Raw genomic sequence first — 27,116 nt, forward strand, 5'->3', positions numbered from 1 at the left:
CTGTGCTCCACAGCAAGAGAAGCCACCGCAGTGAGAAGCCCGCACACCGCAACAAAGAGTAGCCCCCGCTCGCCGCAACTAGAGAAAGCCCGCGCGCAGCAAGGAAGACCCAATGCAGCCAAAAATAAATAAATTAATTTTAAAAAAATTAGTATGGAGAATGCAGGGAAGTGTACAAATAACGTCTCACCAAGCATGTGGCCATCTGTATGCCTACTTTTTCAAGCAAAAGATACTATAGCTATCATTGAATCACTGCCCCTCCTCCATCTGTTTTTCTCCTTCTGAACCACCTACTGTCCTAATTTCAGGTATCCTAGATTGTCCTCCAAGTCTTTTTTATTTTCACTTATGGGGTTTTTTTTTATCGCTTTTGTCCTATTTCAAGATATCTCTTCCATTTGATCATGTAGGCCACTGATACTGATCGAAACAAAAACCATACTGTTCTTCGCGTTATTCATTGAATTGTTTTGTTTTAAAATCAGCTTCAGGTTGGTCTTGGAGACGCCAGGAGATGGAACTACAGGTCAGATCCAGTTGAAGGAAGTGGCATTTGTAATCCAGTGGAATTTTGACAAAAGGGCTTGTAAGGGATGTGTGGGAAGGGCATTCAGGATAAAACTACAGGTGCAGAGGCACAGAGGGATAAGCAGGTGTTCTGGGATGGCTCTCCCAGCCATAATATTCTGTCAATGGTGGTCTCTCTCTTCAGTCCAGAAAGGATATTGAAACTCATTCAGGGGGCAAGGTGGAAACAAATGCAACAAATGGGCATGTTACAGGTTAATAAGCTTCACGCGGTCAACAGAGAATAGAAGAAATACGCCTCCTTCTAAAGTTGCTCTAGAGTCCAGAGAAAGATGAACCATCTTGCGATGTTCAGGAGGTGCTTAGTACTCCTCCTCCTCCAGCAATGCCTCGGGACACAGGAAGTATCTGGGTCCCAACTAGCTTTCCTGCTGTCTATCAGGCAGGAGCTGTACTATAAGCTGCTGTATTCTTCCAGGGCCCTACTAACCCTGGGCCCCTTCCCAAGGCCCTGGATGAGCTCAGCTAAACTGCCCACCTCCTACCCATTCCCAAAGCTACTGTCACGAAGACCTCACCTCTTTGCTAATTGCTCAACACATTGAGGCTCCTAAGATAGTTCTCCCTCTCTTCTCCCAGTCACTGGAAAACCAAAAGGTGATTTCCCTGCTTTCCCATCTGCAAGAGCCAAGTTTTGGTGTTCCGAGGCCAGGCTCTGCCCCATGGAGGCTGTTTCAACAGCTTTGGGTATTTCAGGGCCAACGTTTCTACCCTTGAAGAGTCAGTTCTTAAAAATAATGAAAGGCTGTTGCTCCAGAAGGAAACTGTGTAGATGCTGATGCTTGGAGTTGAAGTGAGGGAAGACCCACCCTTCTACCACCCCACACCCCCACCAGCTGGTGGGTTCCTTGCAACCAGGACGGGAGTCCTGTAGGCACAAACTGTGGACAGATTCTTACAGCTGCCTCCACACTGCCCTCGGTGCTGGCAGAACTCAGCTAGCCAGCTGCACAGGACCTGGAGCCTCGGGAGCAGCCGAGGGTCTCCAGGCTGAGCCTGGCATCACTGCAAGGATCCCTGAGCAGGGCACCAAGGAGGTCAGCCAGAGAAGGAGGATCAGACAGTGATAAACCTGTGCCCAAGGAGGGAAAGTGACCAGTTTGGATGGAATACCTAAAAACCGACTGACTGTGTACTTTTCAGCCAGCTTGATGAGTGAAGGCTGGAACCAGATACATTTTTATTTCAAGAAATAAACAAATATGACATTTCCTGGTCCAGGAATGGTGTGGAGTAAATCCATACCATTACATTCAGCTAAAACCTCACGGCCATCAAGGCCATACCCAGGGCCTGGCATTCAAGGCCAGGGTCTCTCTTCCTAATATTTGTCCCCTGCTCCTCTCCAGCGGAATGAGGCTGGATGGTCCCACCAGGCATCTGGGTTCTAGTTCCAGCTCCTGTCTCGTGCTGTCCCATTATCCGGAATGCCTTCCCACCTGTCAGATCCAAATCCTATCAAACACTCGGGGCAAGTCTTCCCTCCCTCAGCACATAAGACCTGAGTTCAGCATTTTGACTTGGAACTGGGTCCAGTGTGTCACACACCTGGAGGGAAAGAAAGCCTCCCCTTCTAGGCCTCTCCCTCGCCCCCATACACACACTGAGCTGATCCAGAGGAGAAAATCTTGTTGACAGATCACCCACCTAAACCTATTCATGCAAAGGGCTTATAACCCATCAGACTCGACAGCCTAGGTGGCAGGGGTCCAGCTCCGCCAGTAACTCCCTGTGGACTTGGGCAAGTCCCTCTCCAGCTCCCTCTTAGCATCCTCAAGCACATATCAATGAGTTTGAACTGTAAGCTCTCCAGATGCCCTTGGCCATCACTTTATGATTCCAAAATCCTCAACCCGAGCATCCTATTGGTTCTCACACTTGCGTTTTAGAGTCCTAATAGTGATCTTGAGATTCTCTGGCACCAGAGCAAAGCTCCTCTTTGACCCAGTGCGAGACAGCCTTCGACAGCCTGCCCAGTTCCTTTCGTTTCCCTTCCTCCCCTAGGCCCCATCTGGCTCAGAAACAGTACGGAATGCATTACGGCGAGAGGAGTTTCGGGGAGTTACGAACCTGCGCTGCCCACACACCTGCGCTGCCCGCTGCCCGCTGCCCGCTGCCCGCCGCTCGCCCCTCCGCGCGGCCGGGCGGCTGAAAGTGCTGCCGCCACCCCAGGCCCTCCCCCTGACCCCGATTCCAACCCCGGCCATCACCTGGAGACGGAAGCGCTGCGCCGCCTTGTCCATGGTCTCCAGGGCCGCTTGCTGCTTCTGTCGTGCCCGGGCCGCCGCGCCCCGCGCCGTCCGGTGACTGGACCAGCGCAGGGCCAAGGCCGCCGCCACCAAGCAGCAAGCCAGGGTAGCCCCGGAGGGGCCGGAGAGCGCGTCCCACAGTTCATCCAGCACCATGGTATCCCGCCGCCGACAGCTGCCGAGGGAAACCGAAGAGGAATCAGCACGCGCGGACTTCGCCGCAAAACCCGGCCTGGATCGACCTGGGATCCAGCGCCCGCCTGCGCTGGAGGGAGGGAGGGGCGGTGCCGCAGCCGCAGACACGCGGGGCGGTGCGCTGTTGCCTGGCAGCCGGCCAGAGGCCGGTAAAGCGCAACCGACAAGGTCAAGCGCGGCAGCTCGGCTAGGACTGCTCCGCAAGTCCTCACGCACTGGACCAGGCGGAGCGGAAGGAGCACCCGATTCCCTTGGGCGCCCTCGGAAGCTCGAGCGTAGCAGCGGTTCGGCGCCCCTGTCCGGCCCGACCTCTGCCCTGCGCACCCGAGAGCCACAACTCCCGGAAGATGCAGTCCAGCCGGAGCCCCTGCGGGTAATAGGACGGAGAGCAGCGATAGGCTGAGCTCCCGGACCTGTTTAATCCCCGCAAACAGTTTAGCAGCATCTTCCTTGGAGAACCTTGGGTTGGGCGGTGCATCACAGGGCACCCACCTCTCCCCTGCGTGGGGCTTTGGGGTGCCAGGCAGAGATGGGCACAGGATGTTCCTCTCAGGGAGCCCACCTGCTGCCCCCTCTCCTCCCCCACCGTGGGACCCGGTGTCTCCCTCCCTGGACTCTTCTTCATGGCCAGAATACCCGTCACTTGTCCTTTTGCTCAGCCACCTCCCACAGACTGACCTTCCCAGGGTCACTCATTTCCAGTCCTGGGCCCTCCTGGATTTCACACTCAGGAAACAGAAAGAACTGCTTCTGTCTGGGGACCTGACACTCTTCATTAGTGGGGTGGGTGGATTATATATACACATAATATTTCTCCCATCTAGGCCTTTCTCACAGGACTTTATGTGCTTTATTTCATTTGTCCTCCCAACAGACCTATGAGGAAAGCATTTTTATTATCCTCATTTACAGATGAGGTAACTGAGGACAAGAGGGGTTAAATAACTTCTGTGGGTCACAGAGGTGGCTGAGTGGGGATTCAAACTCAGGTCCGATCCTAAACCATTGCTCTTAACCATCAAGCAGTACTACCATTACTGCCCCTGGAAGTGAGGCTTTGTGGGATGGGATGTGGGAAAGGGCTCTGTGGCTGGAAAACTCTGTCTGCTGAAACACTGCTGTCCATCCAGTTCTGTCTTTACCTCTTTGAATCCGTGCCTTTTCCTGTAAAAGGATGAATGCCTACCTCGCAAGATTGTTAGGAGGAGTCTGTGAGATCCTTGCTGTGAGCTGAGGAAACTGAAGGAGGTACCAGATCTTCAATCAGGCCTTATGGAGCTCAAGGTCTGGTTGAGAAGGAAAAAACATGCATAGACCAAGAAACAAAAGACATGCTTTGGTGGAAATGCAGAGATCATGTGGCATGAATCCAAAAAGCCTTGGAGGCTGGGCCCTTAGGCTGAATAGCCCTTGGGAAAGCCAGATAGCACAGTGGTTTAAAGTTTGCCTCTGGAGCTGGAGTGTCTGGTAACCCATCCTTGTTGTGTGACTGTGCCCCAGTTTCCTTACCTGTAAAATGAGGATAATAGTACCCCCGCCCCCGGGCCAATTCTCTAGTACTATTGTCAGAACCAAATGAGCTAACACATGAAATGCAGCCAGAACTGGGACTAGCCTATAGAAAGCAATCCATGCATGTTAATCAGTATATTATTGTTGTTGTTATTATTAGAGACCTACAGAGAGGGGTTTTCTGACCTGAGAAGCCCAAGCTCAGGAACCAGACTCCCTGAGTTCAAATCCTAACTTTGCCACTTACTGTGTAACCTTCAGTAAATCACTTTAACCTCTTGTGCCTCAGTTTCCTTATCTGCAAAATAGGAGATAATCATAGTGACTGCTTCATAGAATTGTGAAGATTAAATGAGTTAATTCAAGGGAAGTTAATTCAAAAGAGTCAATTCAGCTGATTAAATGAGGTTAGAACAGCACCTGGTCCATTGTAAGAGCTCAATAAACATTGACTCATTATTTTAAACAGAGATGTGACACAAATGTTTTGGAAAGGCAATGTGGAGGAGGACGGGGAGAGGAAAGCTGGAGGCAGAGACCATGGAATGGAAGAGCAGGCGGATGTGGGGATCCAGTGGGGCTGGGGTTTCCAGGCCTCCACCTGTGTTACCAGAAAAGCATCTGTAATTCAACACCACACCATTCCTCGAGACAAAACAGCACTTGCCTGCCCTCAGGTGGTGTGCGTAAACTAGAGTTACTTGTATGGGCAGTCGCTCTAGCAGGCCCTGGTGGGTTTCCTGAGCAGTATCAGGGTTCTCCCCCACTAGCTGGTGACCTTGAGCAAGTCATCCTTAAGTATCCTCAGCTGTCAAGTGGGAAGACAGGTAAATACCTTGCCAAGTTCAGTTGGAGGTGGGGGCAGGGCAGAAGGGATGAGGGGTAGAGCTTGCAGAAGGGGAGGAAGCTTGTCAGATTCCAGAGGGTTTGAACCCTGTCTTTGTTCTGGGGGTGAGAAGAGGGAGTGTGCCCCTGTTCTCAGTAACTGCCCTGCTTTGTTTTCTTTCACTTCTGTGAGCCTTTCCTCAATACAGAAGGGGAGGGCAGGAGCAGGGCACAGCCTGGCTCCAAGGAACTCACAGTTCCACAAGTGACAGAGGATACCACACTCAGAAGCACGACCTGTGGGGCATTTTATAATTTCAAAGCACTGACAGGTCTTTGACCTCAGCTGACTGAGCTCCCCAACCACCTCAGAGGCCCCCTACTCTTACACTCTCCCCAGAGGGAGGGGAGAGTTTGTCTCCTATGGCAAACGATTCCAGTACCACAGCTTTCTATGTCTCCGCTCTTTGCAAAGAGCTCCTCCCTTCAGAAGGGAGCTATTTCCCCACCCCCTGTAAATCTGGGCTGAACTTTGACTTGCTTTAACGATCAGAATGCAGTGCATGGGATGTTGTGTTAGTTCTGAGCCTAAGCTGCAAGAGAATTGTTTTCTTTCTCTCTCCTGGAACCCTGCCACTGCCATGAGAAGAAGTCCAAGCTAGCCTTCCTGAGGATGAGGCCATGTGGAGTAGAACCTCAGCCAGTTGTCCCTGCTCAGGCCCTTACACAGGTGAGAGCCCAGCCAAGATGAGCAGAGCCACTTGAATGCAGATACATGAGTGAACCTAGCCAACCAACAGACTCAGAATAATAAATGGTTGTTTAAATCACTAATTTTGGGGTTGGTTTATTACAAAGCAATAGCTAATTGACATACCTCCCAATCCCCATGGCCCAGATGAATAACTGAGGCCCCCAGACAACCAGGGACTTGCTTAATACTCCATAGTGAGTGGGGGCCCACTGTGAGTCAGACCTGGATCTTTGAGACTCACTGCTACCTCTGTAACAGGGATACACACACCTAGACTTTAGAACTGTTATTAAAAGTTCCTGGGCTTCCCTAGTGACGCAGTGGTTAAGAATCCGCCTGCCAATGCAGGGGACATGGGTTCGAGCCCTAGCCTGGGAAGATTCTGCATGCCGTGGAGCAACTAAGCCCGAGCGCCACAACTACTAAACCCACGTGCCACAACTAGTGAAGCCTGTGCACCTAGAGCCCGTGCTCCGCAGCAAGAGAAGCCACGACAATGAGAAGCCCGCACACCGCAACGAAGAGTAGCCCCCGCTCGCTGCAACTAGAGAAAGCCTGGGCGCAGCAACGAAGACCCAACACAGCCAAAAATTTTTAAAAACAAATTAAAAAAAGAATTAAAAAAATTTCTTGTATTAAAAAAAGAAAGTTCCTAGTCGTTAGCCTGGAAACACACCAACCACATCTCACCCTTAATCTGTTTTCCTCAACCTGTTTTAACCCATGTCATCCTTTGGATATACACAAAATGTTTTATTTGAAACTGTGGGGTAAGTTTCTTCACCATTCTGCCCCTGAGTTTCCTCATCTGTTAAATGGAGGTATTGTACTACCTCACTGGTTATTGAGAATTAAATGAGTTAATTTTAGTAAAGTATTTAGAACAGTGCCTGACATATAGCAAGGGCTATATAATAGAATAAAATAATGTGACTAAAAATGAGCCATAGCAATAGCAATTTTATTAGGGAAACATTTTTATTTTGATCCTGAGCGCTACATATTTTTCACTTGGCTCTGGTGACATCAATATGAGTATTGAGTCAGCTTGTATGCCATAACCTTTGCATCCAAGACGGTGAGGAAGAAAACATCTCGTGGGTGGCAAACCAGTTTTTGAAAACCAGACATGCAGAAAATCACATGCCCCCCTTCTCAAGAAGCATCAGTAGGACATCATTATATATTTACCTCGTACTTCACAGAGGGTATATTCTTGGTAGGTTGTGTATAAATCAAATCTTAACATAAATCTATCTTATTTAAAGAACTCATCTGGGGAACCATTCTGCAAAGTGAGGATGGCTTTTGTAAAATCAGTATACCTTTGAGGGACATTCAGAATTTTGACTAGAGGTAGACAGAACTTCTTTGTGTCTAAAACAAATCTACCCTCCCAAGGTTCCCTCAGGTGACTCTGGTTCTCCTCTCTTGGGCTGCCTGCTACTGAATCCTGATACATCCCAAAGAGGCCTCTTGCCCTTGGCTCTCTAGGACTGGAATTTTTGCAATTCCTGACTCTACCAAGGTGAATCCCTTTGAAACCAGAAGGTGTGGGGCCATTGTCCTCAGTGACTCTGATGTCACTATGCTGACAGTCTAGATATTCAGCTACCAAGCTCTCTGGCTTCTGCTCAAGTTGGTGACAACCTGCTTACAACTTCCTTCACAAACAGGGGCATCTAAGAGAGACAGAGCCCACAGTTCTAGCGGATGCCCTCATCTGGTTCTGTAAGTTGGGTGAACACACGGGTAGGGTTCAAACTCAGTATCTAACGACTCTGGCAGACTGTCAGAATGAGCACATGTACAAAGGAAGGTCCTAACTCATTTCTCGGCCTTCCTCAAACACTTTAGGTCCCAGTATTATTCTGTGCCTTTGAACACACTTCCCTTGGCCTCTAATGTCCGATGTTCCTCCAAAATCTTCACCCCAACCCTGCAACACACACTGCCTGGTAAACTTCTATTGATCCTTCAAGACCCAATTCAGAGGCCTCAGGTTCCAGATGGCAGATGATGCACATGTATTTTGCAGATAAAGCATTTACCTTCTTCATTAAAATAACAGAAGAACATATTTTTAAAAGAATAACAACAACAAAAAGAATAACAGAGGCATTATTGGTAAACAAACCAACCCCCAAAAGAGTAAGATTCTTAGAAGATAGAAAGCAGGTGATATCAAATTGAAGGAAAAGGAGAAGCAGTCTAAGACACCAGAGGGAGCCAGGGTCTTCCCCAAGAAAGACCTGGGGAAGGTCCAAGCAGGAATGGGCAGTGAGGACATTCTTGGGAATAGACAGAGTACTGTTTTGGAACTGCTGTGACTTTGGGGCTGTTCCCTGCCACCTTCAATAAATAAAATAACAGTCCAGTTTCGAGTCTGATGAAATATTCTCTAAATGAAGTGTCCCAGTTTGGGAAGGGCAACAACTAAGGGAATCAGGGCTTGCGAGGAACAGAACAAAGAGGAACTGTATGACTCTGGTCCCCTAGAACAGACAAGGAAGGGAAAAAAGAGAAAGGGACAGTGACATTGTAGGAGTCCCAGCCTACCTGCCCACTTCTTGGTCACATTCCATCTCCTGACCAGTCAACACTCTTGAGTCAGGGGAAAAGCCTCCTGGGAGGTAAGACCAACACAACTCAAGAAGGCATACCACCAGCCACCTTTCCTAACTAATAGTTTGTTCATTCATCCATTTATCCCATCAGGTGCAGAGGGATTGAATTCATCATACCCCTCAGTTCACAGAACATTATCATCACTAATCCATCCAAGCCCCTCTCATATATTATCTGGGGTTTTTTTGTTTGTTTTTGTTTTTTTTTTTGTGGTACGCGGGCCTCTCACTGTTGTGGCCTCTCCCGTTGCGGAGCACAGGCTCCGGACGTGCAGGCTCAGTGGCCGTGGCTCACGGGCCCAGCCGCTCCATGGTATGTGGGATCTTCCCGGACCCGGGCACGAACCCATGTCCCCTGCATCGGCAGGCGGACTCTCAACCACTGGACCACCAGGGAAGCCCTGTTTATTTTTTATCTTTGTTCCCCAGTCTTATCCTCCCTCCACCCATAAGCAACTCATAATTTGTTTAATGCCTATCTTTTTGTTTGTATATGATCTTTTAAAATGTGTTGTTTTCTATGCATACATCTTATAGCTTTGAGATATAACTGGTGCACAATAAACTGCACATATTTAAAGTATACAGTACCATGAGTTTTTTACATATGTATATACATGTAAAATCATTACCACCATCAAGACATCTATCATCCCCAAAAGTTTCCTCATGGTCCTGTGTAATCTAGCCTTCCCTAGGCAACCACTGATCTGCTGTCACTATAGATTGGTTTGCATCTGATATTTTCTATTCTATTCTCTTTTGTTAAAAATATACATAAAATAGATAAGCAACAAGGATTTACTGTATAGTACAGGAAACTATATTCAATATCTTGTAATAACCTATAATGAAAAATAATCAAAAAAAGTATTATGTACATATATGTGTGTATATATATATATATCTGAATCACTTTGCTGTATACGTGAAACTAACACAAGATCGTAAATCAACTATACTTTGATTTAAAAAAAAATCAATAAGAAAAAAAATAAGGAGCTGATCCATGCCTGCTGGATAGGTCAAAAGAGACCAAGGTAGGGGCTTCCCTGGCGGTCCAGTAGTTAGGACTCCATGCTTTCACTGCTGAGGGCCTGGGTTCAATCCCTGGTGGGGGAACTAAGTTCCCGCAAGCCTCGCAGCCAAAAAAAAAAAAAGAAAAGAGAGAGAGACCAAGTTATACTTCAGTAACAACACAAACTCTCAGAGGCTGAACATGGCAGTTATTTTTCACTCTCGCCCCATGTCTAATGCAGGTCCACAGGGGGTTCTGCTCAACAAAGTCACTTAGGCACTCAGGCTGATGTAAGTTCCATCTGAACGTATGTTTCCATGGTCACTGTAGTGGGAATGACACGGCAAACCTGATGTTCACTCTCAACGCTTCCATCCAGAAATGTGGAAGAAAGACACCACTTCTACTAATATTTCATAAAACAAGTCACATAGCCATGCCCAACTACAGAGGCAGTGGGGAAGGCAACTCTTCTGAGGAAGAGGAGTAACCTTTCCTTCAGGAAGAGGAATAACTAACTAGCTATCTCTGAAAAATCCTAATGCCTACCATACGCACAAAACTGATTCCATGACCACAAATGAATTATGGTTGTGAACCACAGTCCAGAAAGCACTAGTTTAAAGGTTTTCTATTGATCTGCAATCTGGCTCACTACAGCTTTCTTCTACTGACCCCAGCTCTACTGACTCTGGAGACACTCAAAACACACCTGCACCCCCTGCCTCAGAACAGTCCTATTTAGATACAGGCATCTCTCATTCTCTCTCTCTCTCTTCTCTCTCTCTCATTCTCTCTCTCTCTCTCTCTCTCTTTCTCTCTTTCAGCAACAGAGACATCAGCGGTTTAATGGAAGAGGGAGCTTACATGTCTGTGCAAGGTCCTGGAGTGAAACCCCTCTGCAGCAGGGCTGGACTTGGCGGGGCCAGACTTGGTGGCACTCTTCACTCCCAGGGGTAGGTGTAGGTTACCAGTTATAGGGGGAATTGATGTTAGGTTGGCTTATTGGTTACCAGGGAAACCAGCAGAAGGGCACACCTCTCACTACCCCTATGATAAGCTATCATGGTGGCTAAAGTTAGAACAATCATTAGCTAGGGCCTGGGGCAAGCATGTAGGAAGGTCAGTCAGATGAGTAGGGTGCAGGTGAAGCAGGCACTGGTTGAGCAGGGAATGCATAGAGAGCAAGAGAACAGCTGTCTCCTGGCTTAATGCTCCCAGTCCTTCTTCCCAGGACGGAACTTTCAGTTTCCTCTCCAACCTGGTCACCCTCCCAGGTACACCTGACTTTGCCAGTGTGCCTCCTAGTGGGTCACCTCAAACTTCAGTCTGAACAGCAGGGAATTCAACAGCTCCCTTTACTCAGACAGGGGAGGGCTGAGGAAGCTTAAGTATTGGACTGACCTTCAGAAGCATTTTCTGTTGAATCAGTTATTTAACTTCCTCATTCAGCAAATACTATTGATAACCATACTCCCAGCAGGAGGCCCATGGAAATCTGATCAGGTCACTTTCCAGCTTAAAACTCCTGCATTGGCTTCCAATTACTCCAAGTACTCACTCCTTCAGAGCCTGCCATCCCTGGTGCCATCGACTTCTGCCTGTTCTCTGACCTCATATTTCACAAGCATCCCCTTCTCTCTGTATTGCAACATACTAGACCTCTTTCAGGTCCCGGAGTCTATCTCTCCAGCCTCAGGAGCTTCAGTCACACAGCCTGTTGTTATCTCTGCTGGAGGACAGCCCTCACACACACACAACCTCCTCCTCTGCCTCACTAATCTACCGCCTCCTCATCCCCAGGTCTGTTTGAACATGTCTTCCTCCAGGCTACATTAGGTCTCCCAGGTATACGCACTGTACACTTCTCTCAGTACTTTGCTCACTTGTCATTTAGTTGTAATTCATCTGTAATTTCTTATCTTTCTTGCCCACTAGATTGTACATCCCTTGAGAACAAAGACCTTGTCCATTCTGATCACCCCTCTCTCTAGTATCTTGGATGAGGCCTAGCACACATGAGATACTCAGTCTCTACTCATGCCTTTTATGTACCAAACACATTGGTGCTGGGGGGTTAGAGATGCAAGATACTAGCTTCCTGCCCCGAATAATTCTCAGTTTGGGGATGGGGTGAGGAGAGAAAGCACACAAGGGAAGTGTTATATTCCTAATATATACAGAGGGCTGGGGAAGCACAGAAAAGGGAACAACGCAGTCTGCTTTAGAAAATCAGAGAAAGCTTCCTGGAGGGGGTGGAAATCTGGGCTAGCACGAACAGAGAGAAAAGGGCATTTAGACAGAGAAGACAATGTGTCATGATACAGAGGCACCAGGGGACAGGTTATGCTTGGGATACACAAAGAACTTGTGAGAGAAGGGAGCATTGGGGGATAGCAGAGATAGAATCAACAACCAGGGACCAGGGCAGAGTTTGGACTTGATCCTGCAGGCAATGCAGAGAGAACAAAGGATTGTAAGCAGGTAAATGACAGTCAGATTTGGGTTTTCCACACGTGTCAATTATTTGTTGCTGTGTAACAAACCACCCCCAAAACTCAGCGGTTTAAAAACAACCATTTTAATTACTCATGATTCTGGGAATCAGCAAGCTAAGCTTGTCTTGACTGGAGTCACTCATGCAGTTTGGGTCATTTAACCACTTAATTGAGGTTAGAAGGTCTTAGCTTGGTGTCCATCACATGCTTCTTCACATGGCAGTAGAAAAGTTCCAAGGTGAGACTGAAAGCTGCAAGGCCTCTTGAGGCCTAAGCTTAGAATTTACTCACATTCATTCCACCAAATTTAACTGGTCAAAGCAAATCATACAGTCAGCACAGATTCAAGGGGTGAGGAAAGAGACACTGTGTCTTGGTGAAGGAAGTAGCAAAGCTATAATGCATTGGGACAGGATGTGAAGTTTAAAATTTATAATACCAAGTATTAGCAAGGATGTGAAGCAAAGTACTCTATCTTTGGATTGAATCTCCATGATCTGTGTGGGGAATCTTGGCTGTGGGAGAGCTCAGATCTTTTTTATGCTACTCTGGCCATGTAGTCAAGCCACACACATGTAATTAGTTAGGCCAGCTGTAAACCGTCAGCAAAGAAAGTGACCTTGGGAGTCAGGGGAGCTTCAGTGTTAAATAGCACATTAGAAATACCAATGCCCTTACCTCGGCCAAGAGTGAAAAAACAGACATCCAGATAAAGACACAGCCTTTGCAATCCAGCTGTAAATCAACTCTCTCTTCCATAATGTGAAATTCTAGAATAGGCAAAACTGTAGTGACAGAAAGCAGATTAGTGATTACCTGGGACCAGGAGTGGGAGAAGGGGATTAAGTGCAAAGGAGCACAAGGAAACTTTTTAGAAGATGGAATTATTTTCTATATTTTGATGGTGATGATGGCTATACTACTATAATGAATTATCAAAATTCATTTAAATGGTACATTTAAAATGATAAATTATATCGTATGTAAATAGCAACAAAAAAGAATAAAGTTTTATTTTTAAAGGGCATCATGCTACGTCTAATCTTTGGGACTAAACTTTTCATTTAATATATTTTTGCTAAGAATCATTCATATTGTTATGTGTTATTGTAGCTCATTTGTTTTGACACCTGTATAGTGTTCCACTGTGTGAATATTCCATTTTATTTGTCCACTCTCATGGGCATTTGGGTGTGCTTTTGTGACCAGGGTTACTATGAACATTCTTTTTTTTTAATTTTTTAAAAATTTATTTATTTTTGGCTGTGTTGGGTCTTTGCTGCTGCGCACGGGCTTTCTCTAGTTGCAGCAAGTGGGGGCCACTCTTCATTGCAGTGCCCGGGCTTCTCATTGCAGTGCCTTCTCTTGTTGCGGAGCATGGGCTCTAGGCACGTGGGCTTCAGTAGTTGTAGCACGTAGGCTCAGTAGCTGTGGCTCACAGGCTCTAGAGCACAGAAGCCACAGGAGCCACTAGACCTCTTCCCAGCCACATTTGGGAAACAGTGCTGTTGACAGCAGGAGGAATGGCTGGAATTATTCAGCTCAAGAGAGCTTTCTCAAAGTAAGTAAGCAGATTATTGTGCACTGGCTTAACATTTTAGTTACTTGTTCCTTAAATTAGATCATGGGACATATGGAGAAACTTGGTAGGCTTGTTTAAGCCCTTCAGCTGCTCAAGACTTATCATGCAGAACTCACCTCAAGTGTGAGACGGGCTCTGTAACCAGAGGCCTGTAACCAGGCTGAGGTCCTGTGCTTTGGGTACCTGGGTACAAAAGGAACTAACACTACTTGGACTGACATGAGGCCCCCCAACTACAGTCCCAGCTCCATGTAGCTTCAACAATTTTATTGGCTAAATGCTTCTTCCCAAGTTTACAGCTTAAAGAGTGGCCCTGCTCACTGGTTCCTCCTCCTAAGCCCCTAATGGGGCAGGAACCTTTAGCACAGGCTCAGAGATGGGGAATAGGGGTTGGAAGTGGGGTGTAAGTGAGTTAGAAACGTGCTGATACTCCACAATTGGACAACAGGACAGAAAAACTCTTACTTCCTACTGCTGAAAACTGTCTACAGAAAGACATGAATGGGATGGAGATAGGCCAGAGTGCATCTCTGGCACTCGTCTCCACAAGAGTACACCCTTTGTCTTCTTACAACAGGACTTCAGGAACGGGGTGATGCTACGTCATTCTACACATTTTGCAAAAGTACATAGGCCCAAAATTGGCCATGAGGTTTGGGATTACCAGCTCCCCAACCTGGCAGGATGGGAAGAAAGAAAATGTGTCCATGAAAAGCTTTCGGAAGTGAGTCAGGTCTTCCACGTGAACCTTGATGTCGTATTGATTGGCCAGGAGCTCGATGGTGCCTTGCACCACATACTCATTCTGTAAGTGTGAGAGTGAGCAGGTGGAATAGACAACGTGGCCTCCTGGTTTGGTGGCAAGGAGTCCAGCCCTGTAACCAGAAAGAGAAAGTACCAGTGACTAGTGAGCTTCCCAGAAGTAGAAGCGCATCAGAAGAAGCTGGAAGGATAGGGGAGTGTATTGTGGGATGGGTAGCTGTGTTAGCCTCTGAAGTGCCTTCCACACTGACACCACCTGAAAGTTGTTCTCAAAGCTGAGAGCAACCCAACCTTACTCCATGGGCTCTCCTCCAAAAGTCCTTTTGAAATGGTCCCCTGATCTTTGACTCTGGTTGTAAACCAAACCCTGATGCTGCCCATGGACTGAGTCCCTACCCCAGCTCTACAGAGCCTTAACCTCAGAAATTATTTTTCAAAATTGTGCTACTCACTGACATGGGGACTAGCATAGAGGTAAAAGTGAATCTGTGCAGCCCATCCTGCTATGCATGTCCTACCACACAGTCTTTTTTTTTTTGAATTTTATTTATTTATTTTTTATACAGAAGGTTCTTATTAGTTATCTATTTTATACATATTAGCGTATATATGTCAATCCCAGTCTCCCAATTCATTCCATCACTACCACCACCCTCCCCGTCGCTTTCCCCACTTGGTGTCCATACGTTTGTTCTCTACATCTGTGTCTCTATTTCTGCCTTGCAAACCAGTTCACCTGTGCCATTTTTCTAGATTCCACACATATGAGTTAATATACTCATATATTGTTTTTCTCTTTCTGACTTACTTCACTCTGTATGACAGTCTCTAGGTCCATCTATGTCTCTACAAATGACCCAATTTCGATCCTTTTTATGGCTAATACTCCATTGTATATATATGTATCACATCTTCTTTATCCATTCATCTGTCAGCATTTAGGTTGCTTCCATGACCTGGCTATTGTAAATAGCGCTGCAATGAACACTGGGGTGCATGTGTCTTTTTGAATTATGGTTTTCTCTGGGTATATGCCCAGAAGTGGGATTGCTGGGTCATACGGTAATTCTATTTTTAGTTTTTTAATGAACGTCCATACTGTTCTCCATAGTGGCTGTATCAGTTTACATTCCCACCAACAGTGCAAGAGGGTTCCCTTTTCTCCACATCCTCTCCAGCATTTGCTGTTTGTAGATTTTCTAACGATGCCCATTCTGACCGGTGTGAGGTGATACCTCACTGTAGTTTTGATTTGCATTTCTCTAATTATTAGTGATGTGGAGCAGCTTTTCATGTGTCTCTTGGCCATCTGTATGTCTTCTTTGAAGAAATGTCTATTTAGGTCTTCTGCCCATTTTTTGATTAGGTTGTTTTTCTAACATTGAACTGCATGAGCTGTTTATATATTTTGGAGATTAATCCTTTGTCTGTTTATTCATTTGCAAATATTTTCTCCCATTCTGAGGGCTGTCTTTTCGTTTTGTTTATAGTTTCCTTTGCTGTGCAAAAGCTTTTAAGTTTCATTAGGTCCCATTTGTTTATTTTTGGTTTTATTTTCATTACTCTAGGAGGTGGGTCAAAAAAGATCTTGCTGTGATTTATGTCAAAGAGTGTTCTTCCTATGTTTCCCTCTAAGAGTTTTATAGGGTCTGGCCTTACACTTAAGTCTTTAATTGATTTTGAGTTTATTTTTGTGTATGGTATTAGGGAGTGTTCTAATTTCATTCTTTTACATGTAGCTGTCCAGTTTTCCCAGCACCACTTATTGAAGACACTGTCTTTTCTCCATTGTATATCCTTGCCTCCTTTGTCATAGATTAGTTGACCAGAGGTGCGTGGGTTTATCTCTGGGATTTCTATACTATTCCACTGATCTATATTTCTGCTTTTATGCCAGTACCATATTCTCTTGATTACTGTAGCTTTGTACTATAGTCTGGAGTCAGGGAGTCTGGTTCCTCCAGCTCCGCTTTTTTCCCTCAAGAAAAAAGATTGCTTTGGCTATTCAGGGTCTTTTGTGTCTCCATACAAATTTTAAGATTTTTTTGTTCTAGTTCTGTAAAAAATGCCATTGGTAATTTGATAGGGATTGCATTGAATCTGTAGATTGCTTTCGGTAGTATAGTCATTTTCACAATATTGACTCTTCCAATCCAAGAACATGGTGTATCTCTCCCTGTGTCATCTTTGGTTTCTTTCATCAGTGTCTTATAGTTTTCTGAGTACAGGTCTTTTACCTCCTTAGGTAGGTTTATTCCTGGGTATTTTATTCTTTTTGTTGCAATGGTGAATGGGATTGTCTCCTTAATTTCTCCTTCTGATCTTTCGTTGTTAGTGTATAGGAATGCAAGAGATTTCTGTGCATTAATTTTGTATCCTGCAACTTTACCAAATTCATTGATTAGCTCTAGTAGTTTTCTGGTGACATCTTTAGGATGATCTATGTATAGTATCATGTCATCTGCAAACAGTGACAGTTTTACTTCTTCTTTTCCAATTTGTATTCCTTTATTTCTTTTTCTTCTCTGATTGCTGTGGCTAGGACTTCCAAAACTATGTTGAATAATAATGGTGAGAGTGGACATCCTTGTCTTGTTCCTGATCTTAGTGGAAAGGCTTTCAGTTTTTCACCGTTGAGAATGATGTTTGTTGTGGGTTTGTGGTACATGGCCTTTATTATGTTGAAGAAGGTTCCCTCTATGCCCACTTTCTGGACAGTTTTTATCATAAATGGGTGTTGAATTTTGTCAAAAGCTTTAACTGCATCTATGGAGATGATCATATGGTTTTTCTTCTTCAATTTGTTAATATGGTGTATCACATTGATCGATTTGCATATATTGAAGAATCCTTGCATCCCTGGGATAAATCCCACTTGATCATGGTTTATGATCCTTTTAATGTGTTGTTGGATTCTGTTTGCTAGCATTTTGTTGAGGATTTTTGCATCTATATTCATCAGTGATATTGGTCTGTAATTTTCTTTTTTTGTAGTATCTTTGTCTGGTTTTGGTATCAGGGTAATTGTGGCCTTGTAGAATGAGTTTGGGAGTGTTCCTTCCTCTGCAATTTTTTGGAAGACTTTGAGAAGGATAGCTGTTAGCTCTTCTCTAAATGTTTGATAGAATTCACCTGTGAAGCCATCTGGTCCTGGACTTTTGTTTGTTTGTTTTTTTAATTTATTTATTTTATTCAATTAATTTTTTTGGCTGCATTGGGTCTTCGTTGCTGCGCATGGGCTTTCTCTAGTTGCGGCAAGTGGGGGCTACTCTTCATTGCGGTTCACAGGCTTCTCATTATGGTGGCTTCTCTTGTTGGAGAGCACAGGCTTTAGGCGCGCAGGCTTCAGTAGTTGTGGCACACAGGCTCAGTAGCTGTGGCTCGTGGGCTCTAGAGTGCAGGCTCAGTAGTTACGGTGCACGGGCTTAGTTGCTCCACAGCATGTGGGATCTTCCCAGACCAGGGTTCAAACTCATGTCCCCTGCATTGGCAGGCAGATTCTTAACCACTGCACCACCAGGGAAGTCCCTGTTGGAGGATTTTTAATCACAGTTTCAATTTCATTACTTGTGATTGGTCTGTTCATGTTTTTCTATTCCTTCCTGGTTCAGTCTTGGAAGGTTATACCTTCCTAAGAATTTGTCCATTTCTTCCAGGTTGTCCATTTTATTGGCATAGAGTTGCTTGTAGTAGTCTCTTAGGATGCTTTGTATTTCTGCAGTGTCTGTTGTAACTTCTCCTTTTTCATTTCTAATTTTATTGATTTGAGTCCTCTCCCTCTTTTTCTTGATGAGTCTGGCTAATGGTTTATCAATTTTGTTTATCTTCTCAAAAAACCAGCTTTTAGTTTTATTGATCTTTGCTATTGTTTTGTTTCTATTTCATTTATTTCTGCTCTGATCTTCATGATTTACTTCCTTCTACTAACCTTGGGTTTTGTTTGTTCTTCTTTCTCTAGTTCCTTTAGGTGTAAGGTTAGATTGTTTATTTGAGACTTTTCTTGTTTCTTGAGGTAGGATTGTGCTGATACAAACTTCCTTCTTAGAACTGCTTTTGCTGCATCCCACAGGTTTGGATCGTCATGTTTTTATTGTCATTTGTCTCTAGGTATTTTTTTATTTCCTCTTTGATCTCTTCAGTTATCTCTTGGTTATTTAGTAACATATTGTTTAGCCTCCATGTGTTTGTGTTTTTTATGGTTTTTTTCCCCTGTAATTTATTTCTAATCTCATAGCGCTGTGGTTGGAAAAGATGCTTGATTCAATTGTCTTAAATTTACCAAGGCTTGATTTGTGACCCAAGATGTCATCTATCATGGAGAATGTTCCGTGTGCACTTGAGAAGAAAGTGTAATCTGCTGTTTATGGATGGAGTGTCCTATAAATATCAATTAAATCTATCTGGTCTACTGTGTCATTTAAAGCTTGTGTTTCCTTATTAATTTTCTGTCTGGATGATCTGTCCATTGGTGTAAGTGAGGTGTTAAAGTCCCTCACTATTATTGTGTTACTGTTGATTTCATCTTTTATAGCTGTTAGCACTTGCCTTATGTATAGAGGTGCTCCTAGGTTCGGTGCATATATATTTATAATTGTTATATCATCTTCTTGGATTGATCCCTTGATCATTATGTAGTGTCATTCCTTGTCTCTTATAACATTCTTTATTTTAAAGTCTATTTTATCTCATATGAGTATTGCTACTCCAGCTTCCTTTTGATTTCCATTTGCATGGAATATCTTTTTCCATCCCCTCACTTTCAATCTGTATGTGTCCCTAGGTCTGAAGTGGGTCTCTTGTAGACAGCATATATGTGGGTCTTGTCTTTGTATCCATTCAGTGAGCCTGTGTCTTTCGGTTGGAGCATTTAATCCATTCACATTTAAGGTAATTATTGATATGTATGTTCCTATTACCATTTTCTTTATTATTCTGGGTTTGTTCTTGTAGGTCCTTTTCTTCTCCTGTATCTCCCACTTAGAGAAGTTTCTTTAGCATTTGTTGTAGAGCTGGTTTGGTGGTGCTGAATTCTCTTAGCTTTTGCTTGTCTGGAAAGTGTTTGATTTCTCCATCGAATCTGAATGAGATCCTTGCCAGGTAGAGTAATCTTGGTTGTAGGTTCTTCCCTTTCATCACTTTAAATATATCATGCCACTCCCTTCAGGCTTGTAGAGTTTCTCCTTAGAAATTAGCTGTTAACCTTATGGGAGTTCCCTTGTATGTTATTTGTCATTTTTCCCTTGTTGCTTTCAATAATTTTTCTTTGTCTTTAATTTTTGTCAATTTGATTACTATGTATCTCAGCATGTTTCCCCTTGGGTTTATCCTGCCTGGGACTCTCTGCTCTACCTGCACTTGGGTGGCTATTTCCTTTCCCATGTTAGGGAATTTTTCAACTATAATCTCTTCAAATATTTTCTCAGGTCCTTTGTCTCTCTCTACTCCTTCTGGGACCCCTATAATGTGAATGTTGGTGCGTTTAATGTTGTCCCAGAGGTCTCTTAGGCTGTCTTCGTTTCTTATCATTCTTTTTTCTTTATCATGTTCTGTGGTAGTGAATTCCACCATTCTGTCTTCCAGATCACTTATCTGTTCTTCTGCCTCAGTTATTCTGCTATTGATTTCTTCTAGTGTATTTTTCATTTCAGTTATTGTATTGTTCACCTCTGTTTGTTTGTTCTTTAATTCTTCTAGGTCTTTATTAAACATTTCTTGCATCTTCTCAATCTTTGCCTCCATTCTTTTTCTGAGGTCCTGGATTATCTTCACTATCATTATTCTGAATTCTTTTTCTGGAAGGTTGTTTATCTCTACTTCATTTAGTTGTTTTTCTGGGATTTTATCTTGTTCCTTCATCTGGTACATAGTCCTCTACCTTTTCATTTTGTCTATGTTTCTGTGAATGTGGTTTTCGTTCCACAGGCTGCAGGACTGTAGTTCTTCTTGCTTCTGCTGTCTGCCCTCTGGCAGATGAGGCTATCTAAGAGGCTTGTGCAAGCTTTCTGATGGGAAGGATTGGTGGTGGGTAGAGCTGGGTGTTGCTCTGGTGGGCAGAGCTCAGTAAAACTTTAATCGGCTTGCCTGCTGATGGGTGGGGCTGAGCTCCCTCCCTGTTTGTTGTTTGGCCTGAGGTGATCAGCACTGGAGCCTAGAGGCTCTTCGGTGGGGCTAATGGTGGGCTCCGGGAGGGCTCATGCCAAGGAGTACATCCCAGAACCTCTGCTGCCAGTGTCCTTGTCCCTGCCGCTTCTGCAGGAGACCCTCCAACACTAGCAGGTAGGTCTGGTTCAGTCTCCTATGGGGTCACTGCTCCTTCTCCCTGGGTCCTGATACGCACAATACTTTGTGTGTGTCCTCCAAGAGTGGAGTCTGTTTCCCCCGGTCCTGTCAAAGTCCTGCAATCAAATCCCACTAGCCTTCAAAGTCTGATTCTCTGGGAATTCCTCCTCCCACTGCCAGATCCGCAGGTTTGGAAGCCTGACGTAGGGCTCAGAACCTTCACTGCAGTTTGTGAGTCACTCACCCAGCGGTTATGGGATTTGATGTTATTGTGATTGCGCCCCACCTACCATCTCATTGTGGCTTCTCCTTTGTCTTTGGATGTGGGATATCTCTTTTGTTGAGTTCCAGTGTCTTCCTGTTGATGACTGTTCATCAGTTAGCTGTGATTCCAGTGCTCTCACAAGAGGGAGTGAGCGCACATCCTTCTACGCCATCTTGAACCAATCTCCACATAGAGTCTTTATGTCCCAGAGAAAGACCATCCAATGATGATTGTCTCCTCCAGGCAGATTCCCAGCCAGAAGACCCTTCTACGGGTAATGGTCTTGGCAACAGCTTCTAGCCCCCAAGCCCCCCAGGTGACCAGACCCCACCACAGCACTGTGGCCCAAAGTCCTGAGTTTCTGTAAATCTATTACTCACGCAAGAAGCTGCATCTGCAACATAGGCAACATCTGCCGCTCCTTCTTCCTTGAACGCTTAAAGATGTTGTTCTCCTCCTCATGAAGGGAGTGGCGGTCTGTTGTACAGGGCACATCCACCAGCACCTGCCCAGGAGTGTTAAAGCGTAAAGTATTAGGGCTCCTTACAGGCTCCTCTTCCTCAGGCCAGGGGTGTTTTAGGCCCCTAACCTGGAGGGTTCAGCAGAGTGCTCCCCTAGCCCATCCCCCCACTGCAGAGCATCTGACAAAGCTTCTCACTTTAACCTGGTGGACAATTGTGAAATAATCAGTGGGAAAATAGTACATCTAAGTATACTCATGGCTGGGCAAAAAATCAAAACCAACATACAAAAAACTGAATTAAGTAATTGATATCAACCTAGAAAGAAATCTTCAGTGCTTCAGGGCTCTGTCCTTGACTCTGTCCCTAGCTATTTGAATGAAAACATCCAATTTACAGATGATATAATACCCAAAGGGTAGCTAACATATTGAATAACAGGATCAGGATTCAAAATTATCTTATGCTAAAACAATGTCATATCCAATATGGAAAAGTTTTAAAGTGAGAAATGGAAAGTCATTCATTCATTGAGGAATTCCTCAGTGGTCCAGTGGTTAGGACTCCACGCTTTCACTGCTGAGGGCCTGGGTTCAATGCCTGATCAGGGAACAAAGATCCCACAAGCTGCGCATGTGGCCAAAAATAAATAAATAAATAAAGTTATTCATTTATTTACTAAGAACCCACTCTGCGATGGGCACTAAAGACCAAAAAACAAAAACAAAAAACCTACCCATCCCCCAAAAAAAACAGTCCTGTATTTACATTTCAAAAAGTAAAATCAGGACTTCCCTAGTGGTGCAGTAGATAAGAATCCACCTGCCAGTGCAGCGGACATACGTTCCAGCCCTGGTCTGGGAAGATCCCACATGCCGCAGAGCAACTAAGCCTGTGCGCCACAACTACTGAGCCTGCGCTCTAGAGCCTGTGAGCCACAACTACTGAAGCCCGCATGCCTAGAGCACGTGTTCTACAATAAGAGAAGACACCGCAATAAGAAGCATGTGCATCGCAATGAAGAGTAGCCCCCACTTGCCGCAACTAGAGAAAGCCCGCGTGCAGCAATGAAGACCCAGTGCAGCTAAAAAATAAATTAAATTTATTTAAAAGAAGAAGTAAAATCATCTGTGGAAAAGATCTATAAATTTTCAGTCAAGCAGAAATTCCGAGTAAATTAGTAATGACCCAGTGTTCAATATCCTGCTGTACTCCGAGGCTGAATGAATTGATACAGTGTATACAGAGTAAGAGAAATAATGACTACCTTGCATTCTGGTCAGGTCGTATCTCAAGAAATGTGATGCGGCTAGCGTCCACAGGAAAAATTGACATTAACTAAATAGGAATGCTCAGAGAAGGGCATAGGAATGCTCAGAGAAGGGCCACTGGGATGTTTAGAAACCACACGATAGAAGAAATTAATACCTTCTGTTTCCAGGAACGTAGTAAACTAGATATCTTGAAACCCTTGTGATACAAAATATCTAAACATAAAATATATTTTTAAGGGCTTCCCTGGTGGCACAGTGGTTGAGAGTCCGCCTGCCGATGCAGGGGACACGGGTTCGTGCCCCAGTCCGGGAAGATCCCGCATGCCACGGAGCGGCTGGGCCCGTGAGCCATGGCCGCTGAGCCTGCGTGTCCGGAGCCTGTGCTCCGCAACGGGAGAGGCCACAACAGTGAGAGGCCCGCGTACCAGAAAAAAAAAAATATATATATATATATATATTTTTTTTTTAATACTTTTAAATGCATAGCTCATAGAAAATTAGAGAAATCCTCAGAAGCCAAAGAAAAACCAGGAGCACAAATCCAGGGAGGGATTCCAGAGCTGAAGTCGATGCCTTCTATTTTTTTTATCTTTTTTAATTGAAGTATAGTTCACTTACAATGTTGTATTAGTTTCCGGTATATAGTGAAGTGATTCAGTAAATATATATATTTACACGTATATATTATATATATTATTTTTCGATTCTTTTCTTTGTACTTTATTACAAGATACTGAATACAGTTCCCTGTGCTATAGGGAGCTATATTCCCTATAGCACACTTCCCACTAGGCCACCAGGGAACTCCCAGGACCTTGTTGTTTATCTGTTTTATATACAGTAGTTTGTACCTGCTAATCCTAAAACTCCTAATTTATCCCTCCCCCTTCCCCTCTGGTAACCATAAGTTTGTCTTCTATGTCTGTGAGTCTGTTTCTGTTTTGTAAGTAAGTTCATTCGTATCTTTTTTTTAGGTTCCACATGTAAGTGATCTGTGATATTTGTCTGTCTCTGTCTGACTTACTTTATTTAGTATGATAATCTCTAGGTCCATCCATGTTGCTGCAAAAGGCATTATTTCATTCTTTTTTGTGGCTGAGTAGTATTCCACTGTATATATGTACTGCATCTTCTTTATCCATTCATCTGTCAATAGACATTTAGATTGCTTCCAAGTCTTGGCCCTTGTAAATAATACTGCTATGAACATGGGGGTGCATGTATCTCTTTGAATTATAGTTTTGTCTGGACATATGTCAAGGAGTGGGATAGCTGCATCATATGGCAACTCTATTTTTAGTTTTCTGAGAAACCTCCATACCATTTTCCATAGTGGCTGCACCAATTTACATTCCCACCAACCGTGTAGGAGGGTTCTCTTTTCTCCACACCCTCCCCAGTGTTTATTATTTATAGACTTTTTGATGAATGCCATTCTGACTGATGTGAGGTGATACCACATTGCAGTATTTTTTTTTATTTTTTATTTTTGGCTGCATTGGGTCTTCACTGCTGTGCGTGGGCTTTCTCTAGCTGCAGCAAGTGGGGGCTGCTCTTCATTGTGCCGCACAGGCTTCTCATTGTGGTGGCTTCTTTGTTGCGGAGCACAGGTGCTAGGCGTGCAGGCTTCAGTAGTTGTGGCACACAGGCTCAGTAGTTGTGACTCGCAGGCTCTAGAGCGCAGGCTCAGTAGTTGTGGCACACAGGCTTAGTTGCTCCATGGCATGTGGGATCTTCCTGGACCAGGGATTGAACCCATGTCCCCTGCATTGGCAGGCGGATTCTTTCTATTTATTTATTTATCTATCTATCTATCTATCTTTGGTTGAGTTGGGTCTTCATTGCTGCACGCAGGCTTTCTCTAGTTGCAGTGAGTGGGGGCTGCTCTTCATTGAGGTGTGTGGGCTTCTCACTGCCTCACTGCCGTGGCTTCTCTTGTTGCAGAGCACGGGCTCTAGGCACACGGGTTTCAGTAGTTGCGGCACACAGCCTCAGTAGTTGTGGCTCGCGGGCTCTAGAGAACAGGCTCAGTAGTTGTGGTACACGGGCTTAGTTGCTCTGCGGCATGTGGGATCTTCCTGGACCGGGGCTTGAACCCATGTCCCCTGCATTGGCAGGTGGATTCTTAACCACTGCACCACCAGGGAAGTCCCAGCAGGCAGATTCTTAACCACTGTGCCACCAGGGAAGTCCCCACGTTGTAGTTTTCATTTGCATTTCTCCAATAATTAGCAATGTTGATCATCTTTTCATGTGCCCATTGGAGGTGCCTTCTATCTTTTATCAATCCCTAGTAACCCAAACCCTTGGAGGGCAGAAAACTGGGCACTTGAGGTACAGAATTGGAAGGAAATCCACAGAAAAGTCAAAATCCTTAAAGGGCTACATGCTCAATCAAAGTATGAACTAGGGGGGAAAAAATCAGCCACAATGGGACTTCCCTGGCAGTCCAGTGGTTAAGACTCTGTGCGTCCAATGCAGGGGGCACAGGTTCAATCCCTGGATGGGGAACTAAGATCCCACATGCCACGTGGCACAGCCAAAAAAAGAAAAATCAGACACAATGGAAGACAAGAGAACTTGTCTGTTTTGGCTTTAACTCCAGGCAAAAAGAAAAAAAAGTCTCCCTGAGAATTTGTAACCACTCAGATAGGAGGTTCAAACTCATGATGCCTGCATGATCCAGAAAATTCCCTGTAGAGCAATAAATGGTCCTGGATTGAGCAATCCCCCAAACACCTATCTTTTTTTTTTTTTTTTTTTTTTTTTTTGCGGTACGCGGGCCTCTCACTGCTGTGGCCTCTCCCGTTGCGGAGCACAGGCTCCGGACGCGCAGGCTCAGCGGCCATGGCTCACGGGCCCAGCCGCTCCGTGGCATGTGGGATCTTCCCGGACCAGGGCACGAACCCGTGTCCCCTGCATCGGCAGGCGGACTCTCAACCACTGCGCAACCAGGGAAGCCCACCAGGGCTCTTTTAATTAACTAGGCAATGATCATAAGCTGACAATAAACAAAATCAGGCTTTACACTTCTAGTAAAAGCAGAATAGCTTGTAAACCAATGCTCCTGGTGGAACAATTAGAAATGCTTGACAAAATATTTAAAATATCTATCTGAAATCATTAGAGATCTACTAAAGAACCAAGAAGTGAGGGGCTAAGATCCTAGAGAGGATAAAGTACAGGTAGGTAAGCCAGAAGCATTCAGCTCTACTGTGACAAATAAGGGGTTGAGAAGATGAACAGAACTTTCAGCAGTCTTATAGAACTGTGGGGACAAAAACTGGAGTTCAGAGTCTACACCAAGGAGTAGAGGGTCCTAGTAAAGAAACACCTCATGCCTTGAGCTAGAGCGCTGAAATTAAATACCCTAAGTATAAAGGTAAACTGGAAAAAGAACAGCCCTCACAAACTCCAGCTTTGAATCAGCCTAATTTCTGGCTGAATTAAGATGATCTGCTCTGATGTTAACTGTCAGCCTTAGGAAAATCAAATCCTTTCCAGAGGAAGATATCTAGAGCCTCAGATTATCCCTGCAATTCTTCACAAAAAATGTCTGGCATTCTAACAAAAAAATCACTAATACCAGGAGATAAAACCAAATGACCAAAAACCAAGAGAAAAAACAGATCATAGAAGCTGACCCATGAGATCCAAATACTAGAATTATCATAGTATTTGAAAAAATCATGCGTATGTTCAAGAAGTTAGATGAAAAGACATAAAATTTTATCATTTCTAATTTCTACAGAACTAGAATTTTTTTTAAATAATCAGCTGGAAATTCTAAAACTGGAAAATATAATAACTGAAATCAAGAACTCAATAGATGCAGTGAGAATATAAGTTACTGCAGCCACTATGGACAACAGTATGGTGGTTCCTCAAAAAATTAAAAATAGAACTATCATATCATCCAGAAATTCTACTTCTAGGTATTTACCTGAAGATAACAAAAACTTTACTTTGAAAAGATATCTGCACCCCCACGATCACTGCACCATTATTTACAATAGCCAAGACATGGAAACAACCTAAGTGCCCATCAACAGATGAATAAATAAAGAAAATGTGGAATATATATACAACGGAATATTACTGAGCCATAAAAGAGAAGGAAATTCTTCCATTTGAGACAATATGGATGGACCTTGAGGGCATTATGCTAAGTGAAATAAGTCAGACAGAGAAAGACAAATACTGCATGATCTCACTTATATGCAA

General features: G+C 44.5%; 2 protein-coding genes across 9 annotated transcripts in view; both read right to left on the reverse strand.

The window, feature by feature from the left end:
- Positions 1-13,113, reverse strand: part of FAAH (fatty acid amide hydrolase) — a 28,213-nt gene extending 15,100 nt beyond the window's left edge. For both annotated transcript variants that reach the window (XR_012325220.1, XM_073790217.1), the window contains exons 1-4: positions 12,948-13,113; positions 4,795-4,845; positions 4,222-4,321; positions 2,802-3,015 (exon numbers count right to left, since the gene is read on the reverse strand). Coding sequence is in view for 1 of the 2 variants with exons in the window: in XM_073790217.1 (XP_073646318.1) it covers positions 2,802-2,996 (195 nt within the window). In the remaining variant the exon portion in view is untranslated. The remainder of the gene's footprint in view (positions 1-2,801; positions 3,016-4,221; positions 4,322-4,794; positions 4,846-12,947) is intronic.
- Positions 13,114-13,253: 140 nt separating this feature from the next.
- Positions 13,254-27,116, reverse strand: part of NSUN4 (NOP2/Sun RNA methyltransferase 4) — a 34,229-nt gene continuing 20,366 nt past the window's right edge. For 6 of the 7 annotated variants that reach the window (XM_073790226.1, XM_073790248.1, XM_073790244.1 and 3 more), the window contains 2 exons: positions 21,538-21,662; positions 13,254-14,726 (listed from right to left, as the gene is read on the reverse strand). In XM_073790226.1, coding sequence (XP_073646327.1) covers positions 14,450-14,726; positions 21,538-21,662 — 402 coding nt within the window. In that variant the 3' untranslated portion in view covers positions 13,254-14,449. The remainder of the gene's footprint in view (positions 14,727-21,537; positions 21,663-27,116) is intronic. The other variant, XM_033867240.2, reaches the window with a different exon arrangement.

The sequence above is a fragment of the Tursiops truncatus genome, chromosome 1 (genome assembly GCF_011762595.2).
Source record: "Tursiops truncatus isolate mTurTru1 chromosome 1, mTurTru1.mat.Y, whole genome shotgun sequence".
Classification (NCBI taxonomy): Eukaryota; Metazoa; Chordata; class Mammalia; order Artiodactyla; family Delphinidae; genus Tursiops; species Tursiops truncatus.